Raw genomic sequence first — 19589 nt, 5'->3', positions numbered from 1 at the left:
CATAACTAAGTGTTGCTTCTTTGTGTATAATACTTCCTTCTGGATGCATGGTCTCTCTTTACCTTGAAATTGGTACAACTGTCATGAATGCACTTGGCCTACACAAAACAAGGCTGAGATTCCTCCAAAGTACAAAAGGATTCCATCTTGCAACTTTGCTGAATGTGAACATAATTTCATTCATGAAGTCAAACTAACTTAAATGACAGCTAACTCATCCATTCAAAAATAGATGACCCTCTGCTTTAAAGGACTATTCCACAACTAGCTCTGTTTCACATTGAAGGTTCAAAATAAGAAAAAGGTCTGTGTCTGCCTCTTAATGGCTTCTAAATAACCAAAAAGCACATAATTATTGTAAAGACTGCATTGCTTTCAGAATTATTCAATGCAAGCATATAAATCATGCTTTGAAAACATTGAAAACTTATTCCAAATGGGTGCATCTATTATAGCATACTGTTATTTCATATCATAAGTAATATACATTGTTATGAATGCATTTTATGAACCAGTTCAATCAAATTGAGACTTCTGAAATGGAACTGGATAAAATTCATCTTCATAACAATATAATAATTCCTGATTAGAGTTCACCAAGTTATTTGATTCTACTTAAATTCTCAAAGAAATTTATTTTAAAAATGCCTTTAAATACTATTAAAATGGCTGTGGATCATTCGTAAAGAAGTTGAATATAGTTTGGTCTTCGTTGGTCAGCATAAATATGGTGGGCAAAGAGCCTGTTTCTATGCTGTATGACTCTATATATGGTGTAAGGTAAACTTGACCTGTAATTTGGAACTATTACTCAGAGATAATTAGATGAAACTTGCAAAGACTTGTCCATGTTACTACTGCTTGTCTAGACATGCAGAAATTTACTATTTTTAAAAAAAATCTTACTTGCTAAAATTGTCTCACGAATGAATAGTGCTGGGTGAATCATTTATTTGAAGTATAGATTAAATTACGATTTTTAAGATTATGACAAGGACAGCTTCATGTCTATTATGTGAGTATCAAAATAATTAACAAAGGAGAATTTTGTTTTGCAACCTTCAAAGTGGCTATTAATATTACACCACACATACGATACTTTGAGTTGCAGAGTACTTGAACCCCAATGTGAAATATTATAATTTAGAACATCACTTTCAGGAAATAAATTTCACACAACATTGCTTATTTTCCATTGATGACTTAGGGGCTGAATAACCAGAACAAATTGTCAATTTTGACGCAACAAGTATATAGTTATTTTTCTTGCATCAATTGTCCTTGCAGTGTGATTTTAAAAAATTAAAAATGAACATATTGGAGCTACAAAGTATCCCCAAAGATTACACCCTTGGCTTTAGCTAAGTTAAGTACCTGAACACTTCGACTGCCCCAAGGAAAATAGTCATCATCTTCAAATACATTTTTTATTCAAGTAGCAGTACTTACATGGTCTGCCAACCTGCAAGGGCCATTCTTCGAAGAACAGCCATTCTCCAACAATCTGTCTCAAAGCATCATGCCCATTTCACGCAGATCAATTTTTATATTTAACAACTGCAATTTAACTTAACTAGTGGAGACCTAGGTTCACTCTCCAATTCCAATTTAGTTCCCACAATTTGGTCAGTAATTAGAAAAAGTCCAGGCATAATCCTCTAAATGAATAAATGTAGGGAACATTGCAATGGCCAGTAACTGCAACAAAATGAACATCTTGCCTGCTTTACATTTTTATTATTAAATAACTGAACTTGAATTGTTCTTTGGACTAAGAACAGATTAATTTAAAACCCCTTCAGTTTCATTTCGTTTACTTTGGCAGTAAAGTGGAAGCTAAACAACCACAATCATAAAATAAAGAACATACTGCACCAATTATCAGGGGTCTGAGTTTGTAGCAAATTCTAAAAGGAATTTTGTTTGAACATCAAATGTAAATGCAATTTTTTTTTCTTTTATTTTCGTGTTTGGCTACAGATTTACTTCTACAATTGCAGAATTAATATAAAATCTTAACAGATACAATGATACATGGTATGAGGTTTATTATATAATGTAGGTCATTACCAAATGTTAAAACACATCATTTCACATCATGTATTCAAATATCTTGGAAGTATTTCCATTTGGATTACAAAATTATATTGTGCCTCACAGGAGTAACATGCTGTTAATCAAGACATGCGATTCTCAGAATTATCACAAAAGTTAAAGCTTGTGAACAGTATGTAAAATTTCATAATAACTTTTAGACCCAGATGAGAGAAAGCATGGAGCAGCTTTCTGTACTTGAGAAGATGACTATTTATAGCAAATTAAGAGATTCTCGCTGCAGATAATCAATGATAACCTGTCACTATTTAATTCTACTAGTTAAAACGCGAGATGTTCTCTGAAGCATTCTGCGAGGAGGCGTCTGGTCTCCCCAATGTAGAGGAGACTGCACCTGGAGCAACGGATACAATAAAGATGTGGAAGTGCAGGTAAAACTTTGATGGATGTGGAATGTTCCGTTGGGGTCTTGGACGGAGGGGAGGGGGATGGTGTGGGCACAGGGAGGCCCACCCTTCCCTCCTGGCACCTTCCCCTACCATCGCAGGAATTGCAAGTCTATGCAGGATGCTCTTTGAGGGTCAGTATGGACTCAAAGGGCTGAATGGCCTATTGCCACATTGTAGGGATTCTATTCTATGAAAAGGTAGTGGAAGCAGATAAAACTTTTTTTTAGGTAAGAGCAAATATATTATTTGTAAGCAAGACAGTGGAAGATTATCAGGATTAGACAGAGATGTGAATTAATGTTACAATCAGGTCAGCCATGATCCTCTGAAATGATACAGCAGGCTTGAAAATCAAATGATGTACTCATGCTCCTTGTTTGCAAATGCTGTAATTGTGAGAAAAACTCTCAAAAGGAAAAAAGTCTGTGGTGGCTGTAAACATAATGAATGGCAAGTACCACTCACCTATTGCTGACAGCAAAATCAGGAACATAGAATGGGATTGAAGTCAAATGTATGCAAGTTTCAAATTTGAATTCAATCCTTTTTTAATTCCTCTCTGGCCACAAGATAAGTGCCAGAGGACTGGAGAATGGCTAATGTGGTTCTACTTTTTAAGGGTGGTAGCAATGAACCAGGAAATTACTAACTGGTAAGTCTCACATCAGCAGTAGGGAAACTGCTGGAGGATTGAATTAATACCCACTTGGACAGGTATGGCTTAATTACAGATAGTCAGCATGGCTTTGTAAGAGGGAGATCATGCCTAACAAATTTGTTAGATTTTTTTGAGAACGTGATTAAGTGTGTGGATAAGTTGATGTAGTTATATATGGCCTATAGCAAAGTTTTTTTCACAAGGTTCCACAAGGACTGATTGAGAAGGTTAAAACATATGAAATTGACAGAAAGTTGATGAGATGTATCAGAAACTGGTTTAGTAATCATCATCAGTGACAGACCCTGACAGACGAGGATGACTCTCTTTCACTGTCAGGGTGAGAGTCTGTAAATGGCTGTACAGTCCAATACAGCTCCTACTTGGGGAGCTGCCACAGTTGGGGCAAAAGGTAGTCAAGGGAAATGGTGGGTGGAGCGGCACACTTCTGCTGTTATCTTCTTATGCGGTTTTCGCCTGGCAACTGCTTTGTTCCCCCCCCCCCCCAGCAATGGAAAGCCTCAAAGTATTTGTCACCTTCCAGATGCTCTTCCTCCAGTTTGCAGAGTCTTCAGCCAGTGATTTCCATGTGTCGATGGGAAGGCCTATTTCACGAGTGAGGCCTTGAGGGTATCCCTTAAGAGTTTCCTCTGTCCATTTGGAGCTCGCCTGCCATTTTCGTGCTCGAAGTAGAGCGCCTGCTTGGGGAGTGTCATGTCAGTCATGTGGACAATATGTCCAGCCCATCTCGGCCAATCAAGGTGGTCAGTACCTCGATGCTGGGGATATTGGCTTGATCGAGGAAGCCTCTGTTGGTGTGTGTCTACCCAGCGGATTCATAGGACCTTGCATAGGCAGCATTGGTGATACTGCTACAGCACCTTGAAATGTCTGCTATATGCAGTCTATATCTCAGTAACAGGACACAAAGGACAGTGGTAGAAGGCAGTTTGAGTGACTGGAAACCAGTGTCCAGTGATGTATGACAAGGATCAGTACTGAGACCTTCATTATTTGGAGATGCTGGTGTTGGACTGGGTTGTACAAAGTTAAAAATCACACAACACCAGGTTATAGTCCAACTGGTTTAATTGGACGCACTAGCTTTCGGAGCGCTGCTCCTTCATCAGCACAACCACCTGATGAAGGAGCAGTGCTCCAAAAGCTAGTGCTTCCAATTAAACCTGTTGGACTATAACCTGGTGTTGTGAGACCTTCATTGTTTGTTACATACATAAATGATATAGATGAAAATGTTGGGAAGAAATATTAAGCAAATTTGCAGATGACACCAAGATTGGTAGAGTGGTCAATAGCAAAAATGGTTGTGGGTTACAGGAAGCTATGAACGTGTTGGTCAGATGGGCAGATCAACGGCAGATGGTATTTAACCCTGATAAGTGTAAGGTGTTGCATTTTGGAAGAAGAAACAAACTGAGGGAGCATTTAATGAGGATCTTAAGGTAATTATGCATAGATCCCTGAATTTGGCAGAGCATGTGAATGGGATAGTTCTGAAGACACATGGGACAATTGCTTTCATCAGTTGTGGCATAGATTAAAGACGTAATGTTGGAGCTGCACAGAATGTTGGTCAGGTCACAACTGGAATAATGAGTGCAGTTGTGGTCACCTCAAAACAGGAAGGCTGTGATAGCACTACAAAAGGTTCACCAGAATGTTGCCTGGGGTGGTGAAACTGAGCTACAAGGACAGACAAAATAGGTTAGATTGTTTTCCTTTAGAGCAGAAAAAACTAAAGGGAGACATGATTGAGGTGCAAAAGATTGTAAAGTATATGGGCAGGGTAAAGAGGAGCAGCTGCTTCCCTTGGTTGAGGAGTCAATCATGAGAGGGAATCATTTTTAGGGTAAGGGAATTTGGAAAAAATGTTTTCACTCAGCGGGTGGTGGAAATCTGGAATGACTGCCTGGGAAGGTAATGGAGGCTGGAAACTTTACTACCTTTAAAAATATTTGGATGAGTACTTCAATTATCATAAATTCAAGATATGGGACATGTGGAGAAAATTGGGATTAGCACACTTTTAGTGGTAGTTATGTCAGTGCAGACTGGATGTGTGACTGTATGAATCTGTGAGACAATGAAAATGAGAAATTCAAAAAATGCTCACATTTGATCAAATTAGTATTCACCCCATCTGAAAGATTTATTTTTATTTTAAATTTACTTAGATCCACTCTTCATTTGTTTAACAGTTATCTAATATATAAATTAGTTTGAAGTAAGAAGCTAACCAGTTTTTGGATACACATAAATTACTCCAATTAAGAAATAACAAATTTAAATAAAGAACACAAATATATTTATGCAAACTTAAATATACATCTCCACACCAACGTGAAGAGCATACTCAAAATCTCTGAAAGCTGTATTTTTAAATTATAGGGTTTTTTTGTGGAGCTATTTACATTTCCCCAGTTAGCCAGTATTATCAAAGGAAGAACATGTATTTATATAGTACCTGTCAATTTGTTGGTATCAGTCAATTATATATATTTCAAGTGTAGTTACTACTCCAAAATTAACAATATGAACCACCAGAATCCACGAAAGTAACGAGATACATAGTTGGACAATATTAGTCGGTGTCAATTCATCTGCCACTGAAACCTTCGTTCATGCCTTCATCAACTCTATATTCAGCTAGGTCGACAAACTTTGGGTTCTTCTCTAACATTCCACACTCCATAAAACACAAGGTCATTTAAAGCTCTGCTATTTGTATGTTAACTAGCAGGAAGTTTCGTTCCCCTATTACTCCTGTGCTTACTATCTGATATTGGCTGCCCGTCAAACAATATCTTGACATTAAAATACACATAATTACTTTCAAATCCCTCATGCCTCCACACCTCTGTCTCTGTCATCTCTTTTAGCTCCACAACTCAGATACTTACACACCTCTAATTTCTCTCTTGAATTCTCGATTTTAAATGTTGCAACATTGGTGGCTGTGCTGTCAGCTGCCTACACCCCAAGCTCTACAACTTCCTGCTTAAAATTCTCCACCTTACTTTTCTCCCTTTCATAAAAATTCCAGAAAATACCTCTTGGCCCAAAATTCCGGTCATCCTACTTAGTATGTCTCTGTGTTATACTTTGTTCTATAGTGTTTTTGTGAAACACTGACATTACATTTGCGTGCAGGCACCACATAAATATAACTTTTTGTGTTGATGGAGGGAAAAAAGAAAGTTGGCCAGAACTTGAGAAGGATTTCTCTCTGCGGCACATAGAAATCTTTCAACTACATGAAGTCACAATCCTAAATCTCAGACATCACACCTCAAACAGTATCGGCCAGGATCACGTGCACAAATCTCTTGAAAGAACTTGAACCTATTACTTTATGACTCACATGGAAAAATGCTGCTGTCACCAAAATCAGTCTCTCACTTTGAAAAACATTAGAATTCCATTTTCGTGAAATTTCATGTTTTCTAATTAGATGCACAGTGCAATGAAAACAAATTATTGAAAAATAAAGCTGCTAATAAACGGAATTAGGATTTGACAATCCTAGGAACAAAACAATAGTCACATCTATAAATCAACATCTTTCACCCCTCCCAAAGTCTAAATGCTGGCCCATTACAAATAATTAATTCTGTTGAATAAGCACACCTGCATCTCAATTTCACAATAATGCCATTTGCGAGCTTAGTTATATTTCTTCTCACTTTCGGTTTTCAAAACAGATTGAACTGAAATATCTTGGAAAAGTTAAGGAAATCTGACTGAATAAGCACGAGATTACCAAAATCATGCTCATGCATATCTAAATTATCTTTATTGAACTAGCCGAGATTTTTAAACTTCACCAAGAATGCAAATACTGTACACACATCACACAGCTATAATGCAACAACAATACATTGCACCTAAATAGCTCCACTGCAAAACTGCTATGTAAATGACAACACTTTATCTGCTTGGATAACCTTTATAATTAATTCAAGTTACTAAAAACGCTCAGGATAGGAAGTCATCTGGAAGCTTTATTGCACTGACTGCATATCAAAATCCATTCTACTAATATCGTGGCTTGTTTTGTTGATGATTAATAAAAGGCTTGGATTGCCCAAGTTGATTTCAAACAAACTATGTTCTTTTCGAATCTAGTCATTTTTAAATTTGTTTGCCTAATTACAGTTTCAGCATGAAAACACAGCAAAACATCCAGAGCAGATGGGTTATATTCATCAATATGGAAACTGAAGTCAAATGAAAATAATTGGATAAATAATTCAACTTTACTTTCTTTGAAGCAAGTGTGCAATCTCAAACTATTAATATACTTAGAACCTGTGATAGATTTAAGCTCAAATCCATATTGCCTTGAATCATTTTGACATATCAAATATTTTGTGACATTATGATAAAAGTACACTTGACACTTCTCCATTCTAACTATGGATGCTTCCTGATTGTAGCAGGACTTTAGAGGGTAATCGGGCCAAACATCACACCAGTTGCCAGTTTTGAGATGACATGCTAAGATATACTAAAGCTTGGAGCAGCATGGCAAAAGTGCAAAGGGAAAGACCACCATCTTTCATAGCGAAACAGGTGGCTGGAAGAACACAGCAAGCCAGGCAGCATCAGGAGGTGGAGAAGTCAATGGTTTTATACCTGAAACATTATAGACCAATTGCTGGCAAATGGGACTAGATTTAGGTTAGGATATCTGGTTGGTATGGATGAGTTGAACCAAAAGGTCTGTTTCTGTGCTATACATTTCTATGACTCTTGATGCTGCCTGAATTGAATTGAATTTATTGTCACGTGAAATGAGGCACAGTGAAAAGCTTTGTCTTGCGAGCAATACAGGCAGATCACAGAGTTAAGTAGCATAGATAAGTAAATAATAGGTAAACAGCAGCAAAAACAAAAACACAGGTACAAGCAAACGTTAAGAGTTTGAGAGTCCATTCAGTATTCTAACAACACTAGGGTAGAAACGGTTTCAAAACTGGCCGGTGCATATTCAGGCTTCTGTACCTTCTCCCCAATGATAGAGGTTGGACAAAACATTGTCAAGGTGGGATGGATCTTTGAGAATGCTTGCTGTGTTCTTCCAGCCTCCAGTTTATCTCCTTTGGATTCCAGCATCTGCAGGTTTTTTTTTGCCTCTATCTAAATCCTTTCAGCCATAATGCACCATGCACCAGAATAGATATTACAATAGGTAACAATAGTTTGACACTGATGAATACTGGAAGTATTAACTAAATGTAGCAACATACAGTGTTGGAAAATACTGATTTGGTTTATAACCTACGTGGTCAACTTTGACATTACAGTTATGTAATGCTTCCCTTATAAATAAAGTATATTTTTGGATGAGGAAAAATATAGCCTGGTTGTCATCTCTGTTTACTGATCGTCTTCCAAGGAGAGGCCGTGTTTACTACTCACCCATATTGTAACCATAGGGCGATTCGCTCGCTCCATCCTGCAGGCTGGCCAGGATCTCTCCCTTCCCCACATCACTGTCACCCACCAGCAGGAATTTCAGCAGAAAGTCGTAAGCCTTCACGGGGCTGCCTTTCTGGCTCATCCTCTCACGAGCTACGCTCCATGCTGGGGCGGACCGAGGACAGTTCCTTTCGTTGAACAAGTAAAAATTCATCAAACAAGTTTCAGCTCGCCCCGCTGCTGCTGCCGCCACCATTCACTTTCCAGAGGAAAATTTCCCCAAGGAGCTCGCGCTGCCAACCATTCGCCGTCTGAAACAACAACCGTCCTCTCCTCCTATCCCATTCCCTTTTCACCTCCACCTATTTTTCGAACTGACACACATTTTAATACATATAAATATTTTCCACCTCCGATCTTTCGGGTGCAATCCAACCCACTTTAAAAACCACCTCTAAACACGGTCCCAAACCATCCGCCGTCACCATGTACACCAACGACCTCCCTTCCGACGCTTCGACACCCCTTTTGGCCGTCTCGTGCGGCCCCCACACCCCAGCCCGCCCAACTCAGCCGTCATTGGCCGTCTCTCCACAAAGGTTGGCCCCACGGCCGACTTTCCCGCTGTTGATTGGGTACCTCATCCGTCCATCAGTTATAACCCCGCCCCATCCATCCCGCCTTCTCCCTTGTTTACACATCGCTCCCGCTGAGGTCCTGGCCCTCCAGGAATTCTGGGACCTGTAGTTTATTCCGTTGGCAGGTGTCGGCTTTCAACACCTCCATTCCGTTCTTATATTTTTTTGATCCCTGAAATTTAAAAATTAAACTGTCGGACCTCCAGAAAATTAGTCTCAGGTGCACGAAATACACGAGCTTATTTTAGATCAGCGGCAGGCGGTCCATAGACAGATCCCTGCCGAAGTCCCGCTGATGAAGATGGAGAGCTTGTTAAAGCGGGAGCTGAATACAGTTCGTCTGAAACAATTGGGATATGCAGGGGGTGGGTGCATTAGCCAAGGGCAAAGTTATGAGACGGATACAGGAAGAGTTTTTGTCAAAGTCAATCACAAAAATCAGGTTAATGTACTTTCTTTCCGGATTGTTTGAATGTTTTGATGCGTTCATGAATAGTCTTGAGATAATTCAGTGTTGCAGGCCAGTGCAAAGAGTAACACTGATGCCTCCAGTCAAAATGATAGAAGGGGCGGGGTGTGGTTGAGCTTTTCACCCTGCAAAAATAGTGGAAGAACACTCTCTATAATTAGGAGTTATAAGGGAAAAGTGAATATTATTTTTAAATTGTGGGACTGAAATACTACTGCACAGGTTATTTTAGATAAGCAGGAGGCTGGAAGAACACAGCAAGCCAGGCAGCATCAGGAGGTGGAGGAATCAACGTTTCGGGTATAACCCTGGTTCAGGTTAAATTAGCAATAGCATATGTAGGATTGATAGACAGGGAATGATCACATATGACATACATTTCCAGAAAGGAGGAATCATTTTAGAAGCATATGCAGGGAGGAAAAAAAATGAGGATTCAGTAGAGAAAATCTGGGTGAATTGTTTTTGAATAGATGTATTAAGCTGTGGTACAATTGGAGTTGCCAGCACGTTTTGGATATATTCCTTGAGATTTCATCATACCATCTCCTATCCCCAGTGAAACTGTCCTTTCTTTCATTTCCAATAGAGTATTTCTATAACTAATAAATAAAAATGTTCAAATAGATTTAATATATGATTTTTATCCCAAGATTATAGCAGCGCTGTGTAGATGGTTAATTCATTAAGAGAGTGCAGAGCCATTGTGCAGGATTGGCAACCTTAAGTTAATTTCCTGCTTTTATTTGCAGTTATTTTGTGATTTTAAATGTGGCACAAAATAGGAGGGAATATGTTCTGTACGAGACATGTTTAAGGCTGGCAGAATCAAATGTGAAGAAATGTACTGAAGATATACAATATTTAATTTGTCTGGTAGATATTTATTAACATAGGTTCTTGTACATTTATGAATAGCACAGTAGCAACAAGGAAGAAGTAATGAAAACATTGCTTTTTGTGAAAAGATTGTAAAAATGTGTACCTGTTACCACAAATCAGAGCTATTGAGGCTGATTAAATCATATCATTAAAGGGGAAGTTAGAAGAAACAGTTACAAATCTTATGTAGTACAGGGAAAATATTCCCATTCCAAAACTTAATTTTGTTCTGACTCTGCCAATTGAGAAGATCCACTAAATACTTGAAGATATTCTGAATGAATGGTGCCCAACTAAATTAATCAGTTTTATTTTCAATAACTAGTTCTTGAATCCAACTAATTAACACATTATGCCTCAATGCCAAGACCAATAACTGAATTTTCTATGAAGACTGATGTTTCACAACTCAGATGGAACTGCTACAGAGCCCACTAGTATATTGATCTGACACTTTTAATCAGTCAAACTTCATATAGTTTCTTTTCCTTTCATGGAGTGTTGGTATTGCTGACAAACCTAGCATTTATTGCTCTTCCTTTATTGCCTTTGAACTGAGAGTTCTGCAAGACCATTTCAGAGGGCAATTGAGTTAATTATTTCACTGGCGGTCTGGAGTCACATGCTGAAGACTATACGAGATAAGGATGGTAGATTTCCTTCCCCTAAAGGGCATTAGCAAACTAGATGGGTTGATGCAATATTTGAAAATAGCTCAATGGTTAGCATTTCAAAGAATAGCTTTCAACTTCTGATTAATTAAATTCAAATTCACTGCTCTGGTAGGATTTGAACCCATTTCCCTAACCTGTCCCTTGGGATTATTAGTCCAGTGACATGACCATTATGCCACCATCTTCCCAGGGTAAATAAAACGTTGAAAGTGGGTCATGGATAGGATAAACAGAGAAAATCTTTTCCCTGGGGTCAGGGAGTCCAGAACTAGAGGGCATAGGTTTAGGGTGAGAGGGGAAAGATATAAAAGAGACCTAAGGGGCAACTTTTTCACACAGAGAGTGGTATGTGTATGGAATGAGCTGCCAGAGGAAATGGTGGAATCTGGTACAATTACATCATTTAAGAGGCATTTGGATAGGTACATGAATAGGAAGTTTGGAGGGACATGGGCCGGGTGCTAGCAGGTGGGACTAGATTGGGTTGGGATATCTGGTCGGCATAGACAAGTTGGACTGAAGGGTCTGTTTTCATGCTGTACATCTCTATGACTATGACTCTAGTGCTGAATGAAGGCACATTTTATCAAGGCTCTTCATCCTGCAATCTTCAGAACAATTCACAAACTATACCAAAGTAAAGGGAAACCAACATTTCAACTCAGAGGAGAGTGCTAATTGTTCTCCAAGTGGACTCTGATTGATGGAGGCATTGCTATGGAAAATACACTATTAATAATGATTGAAAGTTAACTGGCAAGCTTCATTTAAATTTTTGAAACAAGGCAGGTCAGGGTATTGCCACAAGAAATGAACCAACGAATGACTATCATATATTGTGGTGCATTGAAATAGGTGCTATGTCTCTCTGCATAAGACAGGATTCTGTGTATTCATGTAGCTTCAACTACATGCAGGTGCACCATTGGTTCTTAGCATAATTCTTCACTCACTCTGGATAATGTAGCAAATGTCATCCAGCTGAGATGTCATATCAAATTGCATGGTGAACAAATGGCTGGGGCCTTTTTTATGAGTTGCTGTTAAGACCAAGCTTCTACCAGGTGGGACTGTAGGAATGCCAATGTGTACCCTGACTTGAGAAGTTAGATGTGCAGAGGCAGTAATAGAGACAGCCCTTGTCAATTGGAGCTGATATAACAGCTCCATTTCAGAGGTGAATGTGATTTCAGGATTGAGCCCATTAAGACATGTCTTAAATGCAGACACAAATTCAAATATGATAAATGTATCTTCTATGTATCAGAACAATGTAAATGGTAGGAGCTTAGGTCTCATTCCATAAAATGTGTTTTTCTAATGGATTCCAGCAAAGATATTTGCTAGAGCTGGGCCTAGCTGGGATGCCATGGCAGTGCCCATCTGTTTGGCCATAAATGGTATTGTTACGGAGAGGAGATTGAGCCTTCCTCTCAGAGCTAATAATCTAAACACTCTAAAGGAGCATCTTGACATATTTTGAACCTGTCATTTAGAATGATGTGTATTTTGATGTTCGAGTCACACTTATTGAATATTGTTTTACCCTTCCTTTGGTATTTCTTGCAAATTATCCTGATGAGTGCAAGATGAAAAGCTTCGTCTTTTTTCAGCAATATTCATACAACAGCGTTACATTATCTGGTATATAATATAAATGCGTACAAAAATTAAATCCAATTACAAAACTTAACTCTCAGGCCAAGGCTGTTTCTGCCCTTCTATGTGCTAGGAAACAATTATTTTGGCTCTGATTGTTTGTGTGCATATATTCGAATTATGGCCATCTATTGATAGGTAGACGGCAGAAATTTCAGGAACAGGAAAGGAAGAAAATAAGTTTAAAATGAATTGTTGAAAAAAAAAGACATCCTTCCAAAATCTTTCATCTCATACTCATCACGACAAAAGCAAGAATACCAAATTTTAAACAATCTTGTCACTTTACGCAACAGGAGAAAGAAGTAGTGATTGGTTGGCAGAATTATTCTGATTGAACCAAGGTTTTATTACTGAATGTCACAAAGCTGGTCCTTTTCTCGAGGATACTGTGTCCTTTTTTTTATTTTCAGACGGGTTGTAAACAGGTTGGGCTCCGAAACGGCTGGGTTTGGAACAGAGATGAATTGTCTTTTTGTTTATGCGTAGGTAGATGAGTCTTTAGGCCAATGCCTTTATGTTTTTCGAAGTAGCCTGTATAAATCAAGGGGACTTGGCCAACTCTCTAGCTGAGCAGTTCAGTTCAGCACTTCAGTTTGAGAAGCTCAACTGTGTGGCTGCTAGACTCTCTCTTCATCTACCCTTCTAACTTCACCCTCTAAGCTTTTGTTTCATGTTTTGCTCTGTTTAAGGGGTTTGTTTATTGAGACTGTTGTGCATATTTGATACACTTACTGAAACAAATTGCAAAGTTATGGTCTGGGCTGCCTGCTTAAGAATGTTTTGAGTGGTCTGGCCTTGTCCGTAAAACAGATTGACGGCTCTTTGTGGGATTTAAACAGAGAGTGGTCAGTGCTAGTGTCTTTATTTTGGGCGTTGGTTTGGTTGTGTAGACAAAGCTTGGGTTAGCGATGGCTCCTTCAGTCACCAAGAGTTTTCTGGAGGTGGACGCAGTGACTTTGGAAGTTTTACAAAAAGTGAATAAGACCAAGCTGCTGGAATTAGCAGACAAGCTGGGGTTGGAGCTGCCTCCTTTTGTGAGGAAAGGAGAGATAAGTACAGCAGTAGTTTAGCATTTAAATTTGCTGGAAACACCATCAGAATCTGTAGAGATGGCAAGAATTCAATTGCAAATGAAGCAGCTTGAGTTAGAGGCAAGAGATAAGGAAAGGGCAGCAAGCACGATGGCATAGTGGTTAGCACTGCTGCCTCACAGCACCAGGGTTCCAGGTTTGATTCCAACCACGGGCAATTGTCTGTGTGGAGTTTGCACATTCTCCCTGTGTCTGCGTGGGTTTCCTCCGGATGCTCTGGTTTCCTCCCACAGTCGAAAGATGTGCAGGTCAGGTGAATTGGCCATGCTAATTCACCCATAGTGTTAGGTACATTAGTCAGAGGGAAATGGGTCTGGTTGGATTACTCTTCGGAGGGTCGGTGTGGACTTGTTAGTTTCCACACTGTAGGGAATCTAGTCTAAATGAAACAGTTTGAGTTATGACTAAAAGCAGAAGAGAGGGAAAAAGAGAAAGCAGCAGAAGAGCTGGAAAAAAGGGAGCAGCACAAGAGAGAGAGAAAAAGAGACCATGTTTGATCTTCAAAACCTGATGCTTAAAAAGGAAAGTCAACTTAAAAGGCTGGAGATAAAGGCTGAAGGTAGGTTTAGTGAGGAAGAGAGTGAGGAGGAGCAAGCTCCTGGCGCTGCACCTTGGATGCTGCCTGAACTGCTGTGCTCTTCCAGCACCACTAATCCAGAATCTGGTTTCCAGTATCTGCAGTCATTGTTTTTACCCAGTCAGAAGCCTAGGAATTGCCTAAATTTGATGAGAAGGATGTGGAAGCCTTTTTCACCTCATTTGAAAATGTGGCTGAACGAACGCAGTGACCATGTGAGTTTTGTTGATCCAAACAAAACTTGTAGGTAGTACTAGTGAGATATTCGCATCCCTATCAGAGGAGGTATATGGGGAGTATGAGGAGGTGAAAAAAGCCATTTTAAGTACGTATGAGCTTATACCAGAAGTCTATAGACAATGTTTCAGGAATCTAAAGAGAGACTCTGGTCAAACCTATATTTAGTTTGAAAGGATCAAATAGAGTAATTTTGATCGATGGATAAGAGCTTTAAAAATAGAGCAAACCTACAGTGTTCTTAGAGAGATCATTATTTTGGAGGAATTCAGAAATTCATTGCTTAAAGCAGTGTGAGCTCGTGGAAGAGCAGAGAGTTAAAACAGTTAGCAGCTGAAGGGGCTGATGATTATGAGCTACTCCATAAAACACAGTTTGGCTTCCAGAATCAATTTCAGTCCAGGAGGGATAGAAATTGGGGCAAAGAGAAATCCTCATGTGGAAAGGGAAAGGTCGATCTCAGTACCACAGGATATAAAGGAACCCCTTTAGTGGGGGGGGAAGAAAAGAAGTTAAAACGCTCTGGTGTTTTCATTGTAATAAAGTGGGCCACACAAAATCACAGTTTTGGTGGGCGAGGAGAAAGCCAGTTGTAGGACAAGCCTGGAAGTGCCAGATCTGCTTAAAAAATATACATGCGAGGGTAAAGTTTATTCACATAGGCCAGGAATAGCAGGTTAAAGAGATTACAATATTAGGGGACACAGGATACTCTCATGCTGAAGGATGAGGAGATATGTACTCATGAAGGTCTATTGTCAGAAAAGGTTGGAGGACTGTGTAGAAAAGGTGGGACATGCAACTTACATTTCCAAGTTGGACTTGTGCAAAGGCTACTTTTCAGAAAGAGCAAAGGCAATTTCAGCTTCCGTAATGCCAAATAGACTGCAATTTAAAATCATGCCATTTGGTATGAAAAATGCTTTGGCTACATTTCAGAGACTGACTAATAAGGTCATTACTGGGTTACCCAACTGTTTTGTTTACATTGATGCGCCAGTGATTTTTAGTCATTCATGGAGTGAACATTTACAGCATTTATTGGATGTGTTCAATCAACTTTGGAAGGCAGGCTTGGTGGTAAACCTAGCTAAAAGTGAATTTGCCAAAGCCCAAGTCACCTTCCTGGGCCATGTTTTGGACAAGGACAAATGGCCCCATGAGATGCAAAGACAAAAGTAATTGGGGAATTTCCCACGCCGTCGACAAAAAAAGCAGTACTATGGTTGCTGTGATTGAGTGGATTTTACCACAAGTTTGTGCCAAATTTTAGCAGTGTGGCTGCTCCACTCACCAAATTGTTAAAAAAGGTAAGAAATTTCAGTGGACAACGGACTGTCAAAAGGCATCTGACAGCCTAAACACTGTGTTAACCACTGCCCCAGTATTAGCCACACCTGTTTACCCAAAGCCTTTCAAGGTGGCTATCGATGCCAGTCATGTGGGTGTCAGTGTGTTGCTCCTGCAGGAGGATGATGAGGGAATAGAAAGACCCATTAGGTTATTTTTCCAGGAAGTTGAACATTCGTCATCAGAAATATTCAATGGTGGTGAAAGAGACTTTGAGTTTGGTGTTGGCATTATAACATTTCAGTGTTTATATTGCCAGCAACACAACTGAGACAACCGTATACACTGATCACAATCCTTTGACATTTGTGGAGAAATTCAAGGACAAAAATGCCAGACTACTTAGATGGAGCTTGTTGTTGCAGCCATTCAATTTGACAATTGTACATGTGGCAGGTCACAAAAACATGATTGCTGATGCGTTGATGAGACTCGAATGAGATATGGTGACGTTCGGTGGCGGATGTGCCATGGCCTGAATTTGTATGTGGCTGTGCATATTTGCATGTGTATAGTTAGTGTAGTGTATATGTGTATTTTACACTACTAAACAGTTTTTTTAAGGGTTTTAGAAATGAAGCCATCTTCTAATAAAACTACCTCCAAATCATGACTTTGATATTGATGGTACATTTTTTTAAGGGGGAAGGTGTCACAAAACTGGTCCTTTTTTTTCTAAAAGCTGTTCTTTTTCTCAAGGATATTGTGTCCTTGGTTTTTCAGAGGGATCGTAAACAGGCCGGACTCTGAAACAGCTGGGTTTGGTACAGAGATGAAAGGCCTTTTTGTTTATACATAAACAGGTGAGACTTTAGGCGAAAGCTTTTATGTTTTTCGAAGTAACCTGTATAGGTCAAGGGGGCATGGCCAGCTGTCTAGCTGAGCAGTTCAGTTCAGTTCAATTCAATTTTTTAGCTAGAGAAGTTCAGCTGTAGGCTGTGTGGAGCCAGGCTGCTAGACTCTCTCTCCTTCTGCCTTTCTAACTTCAACCTGTAAGCCTTTGTTTCATTTCTTGCTCTTGTTTAGGGGGTTTGTTTATTGTGACTGTTGGACATATTTGGAACAGCATAATTAAGTCTAGTTTGGACAGACTGTAGTGTTCTTTATTCTGTTTTTTGTGTTTCATTCCATAGTTTTGTGAATAAATATTTGGCTCTTTTAAAACCTGGTAGTAAATCTAGCTAGCTTACTGAGTAATTTTCTCTGTACACTTAGTGAAACAATTTGCAAAGTTATGGTATATATCTGATTGGCTAAGAATGTGCCTGCTTAAGAATGTTTTGAGTGGTCAGCCTATTCCATAACATGACAAACAGGGAACTCTCCGTTCCCCATTCTGCTGGATAATTTTCAGAAATGTACTAGGCATGAAAAGATCCTTTTGTTTGCAGAGAGTAAGTCAGTCTGCATGAATGTATGTTTTTTAGCAAGCATAAATGAGCCTGTTACAAACTTAACTGATTTTTTTTAAAAGTACTGTTTGTATAGCACTTAGTGCATTCAGGATTGTGCTGCAGGTGCTGTCGAATTTCAGAATCATATCTCTATAATATAGAACTATAATATCTTTTGGGGTTTGCAAGCATGATCGGTATTTTGCCTGTTTTGATTAACTGACACTACATGCTGTTTGGTTTGATCAGCTAATTCTTGGAGCATAGGGTTTGGGTATATGACATCACATCAATACGACAATTCATAGTCAATATTGTTAAGTTGTGTGGTAGGCATAACTGGAAGCATATTGTTAGTGGAAAGTAAAAATTATTTCCAATTCAAAGAATTTTGAAAAGTTACTAAGTACATTCACTTCATCATAACCTTCCATCTTCCAGATGCATTCCTTTGACCTTCTTGATTTATGTTCTTTTAGTTCTTAACTTTTCAATATTTATCTCCAGTAGTCACTTTTACATGTCTCTTTTGGTTACTGTTGCAGTAATCAAGCTTTCATCGTCTGTAAAAACTGAGGAAAGATACTCAATTCTCATCTTTGCCAGTCCCTTATTGTCTCATCCACAGTTCCACTCTTTACAATGTCAACAGATATGTTAGGAAGGTGTCACAGTGAGTCATCTGGAAGGAAGTAAAAAAATGGATTAAAAGGATGATTTCATCTGAAATCATCTTGTGATGAATATTGTGGTTGTATGTTTAAAATGAAATAATCAACTGTTCTGAATTATGGTTTTGAACCATGAAATTAATTGAATTCAGATAGTCTCATCTTTTGAAATACAACAGTCGTGTTGTTGGATGAAGTGTGAATTTATGTGAGAGACAGCTGCTCTGCATGCTTAATTGCTGGCTGGTGATGTATAAACATTCATGGGTAGAAGTGTCTGCCTTTTGAATCATGGTAATGTTTATTGAGTCAAATGTTATCATAATAGCTTTTGTATTTAATTTTTCTCAAGAGTTAAGAGATTATTGTGTTAAGAAATGATCTTTGTGAAATGAGAATTTCAATGTTACTTTTTTGGTGCAATTTCCTCTGGTGTGTCAATAAATTTAAGCATCAAAGCAAATTTAACCTGATCAACTGGTTACCTTGCTAAAGGAAGAACCTCAGTAAAAACTGAAGGAGAGATCTCAGGAACACACAGTACGCAATGGAGTGAGAATTGAAGTTTGTGTTCACACAATACTTTGTCGAGAACTTTGCAAAATGGACAGTTAATTTTCACTTTGTCATAGATTTTAGCATATTTTAAAAATCCCTGATGGAGACAGCAATTTATGCTCACCATTCCTGTATTGAGGATTAATAGCATGAATGTTTTTGGCAAAGTTGCAGCTAATTTTATTTTACGGTAGTTCAGAATTGTGATATTTTGTTTGTGTGTAGATTCAGTGTTGCAGTAGGAACTTACTGTAAAGTTCAGATAGGGTACACTAAAATTGGAGATGCTGGTGTTGGACTGGGGTGTACAAAGTTAAAAATCACACAACACTAGGTTATAGTCCAACAGATTTATTTGAAAGCACTAGCTTTCAGAGCACTGCTCCTTCATTAGGAGGTTGTGGAGTACAAGATCATTAGACACAGAATTTATAGCAAAAGTTTACAGGGTGATGTAACTGAAATTGTATATTGAAAAAGACCTGGATTGTTGTTAAGTCTCTCATCTTTTAGAATGAACATGTTGGTTTCAGTTTGTTCATATGTAAATTGCAGAACTTTTAAAAAGTTACAGATCACATGAACTTTAACAATTGGTGTCATGTCAGCCCAGATAATGCATTGAAGGTGTGAGGTGCCCTGTGTGAGGCTGTCTGTGCCACAATGTTCAGACTGATTCTAATCTCAAAAACAAATTTCCAGAATCTTTTATGGATTCATGCAGTTTTTGAGCAAAATAAAATGTAGTTCTGCAAGTAAACATTCATACCACAAACTTACAT

General features: G+C 38.7%; 2 protein-coding genes across 2 annotated transcripts in view; one reads left to right on the top strand and one right to left on the bottom strand.

Annotated features, from left to right (window-relative positions):
• The window catches only part of LOC132827848 (ras-related protein Rab-40B), a 70130-nt gene extending 61013 nt beyond the window's left edge, over window positions 1-9117 (bottom strand). The window contains exon 1 of the mRNA XM_060844596.1: window positions 8605-9117. Coding sequence (XP_060700579.1) covers window positions 8605-8860 — 256 coding nt within the window. The 5' untranslated portion in view covers window positions 8861-9117. The remainder of the gene's footprint in view (window positions 1-8604) is intronic.
• Window positions 9118-9534: 417 nt separating this feature from the next.
• The window catches only part of fn3krp (fructosamine 3 kinase related protein), a 28076-nt gene continuing 18021 nt past the window's right edge, over window positions 9535-19589 (top strand). Inside the window, exon 1 of the mRNA XM_060844595.1 lies at window positions 9535-9684. Coding sequence (XP_060700578.1) covers window positions 9538-9684 — 147 coding nt within the window. The 5' untranslated portion in view covers window positions 9535-9537. The remainder of the gene's footprint in view (window positions 9685-19589) is intronic.

The sequence above is a fragment of the Hemiscyllium ocellatum genome, chromosome 25, assembly GCF_020745735.1.
Source record: "Hemiscyllium ocellatum isolate sHemOce1 chromosome 25, sHemOce1.pat.X.cur, whole genome shotgun sequence".
NCBI lineage: Eukaryota > Metazoa > Chordata > Chondrichthyes > Orectolobiformes > Hemiscylliidae > Hemiscyllium > Hemiscyllium ocellatum.
This window is presented reverse-complemented; position numbering and strand designations above follow the sequence as displayed.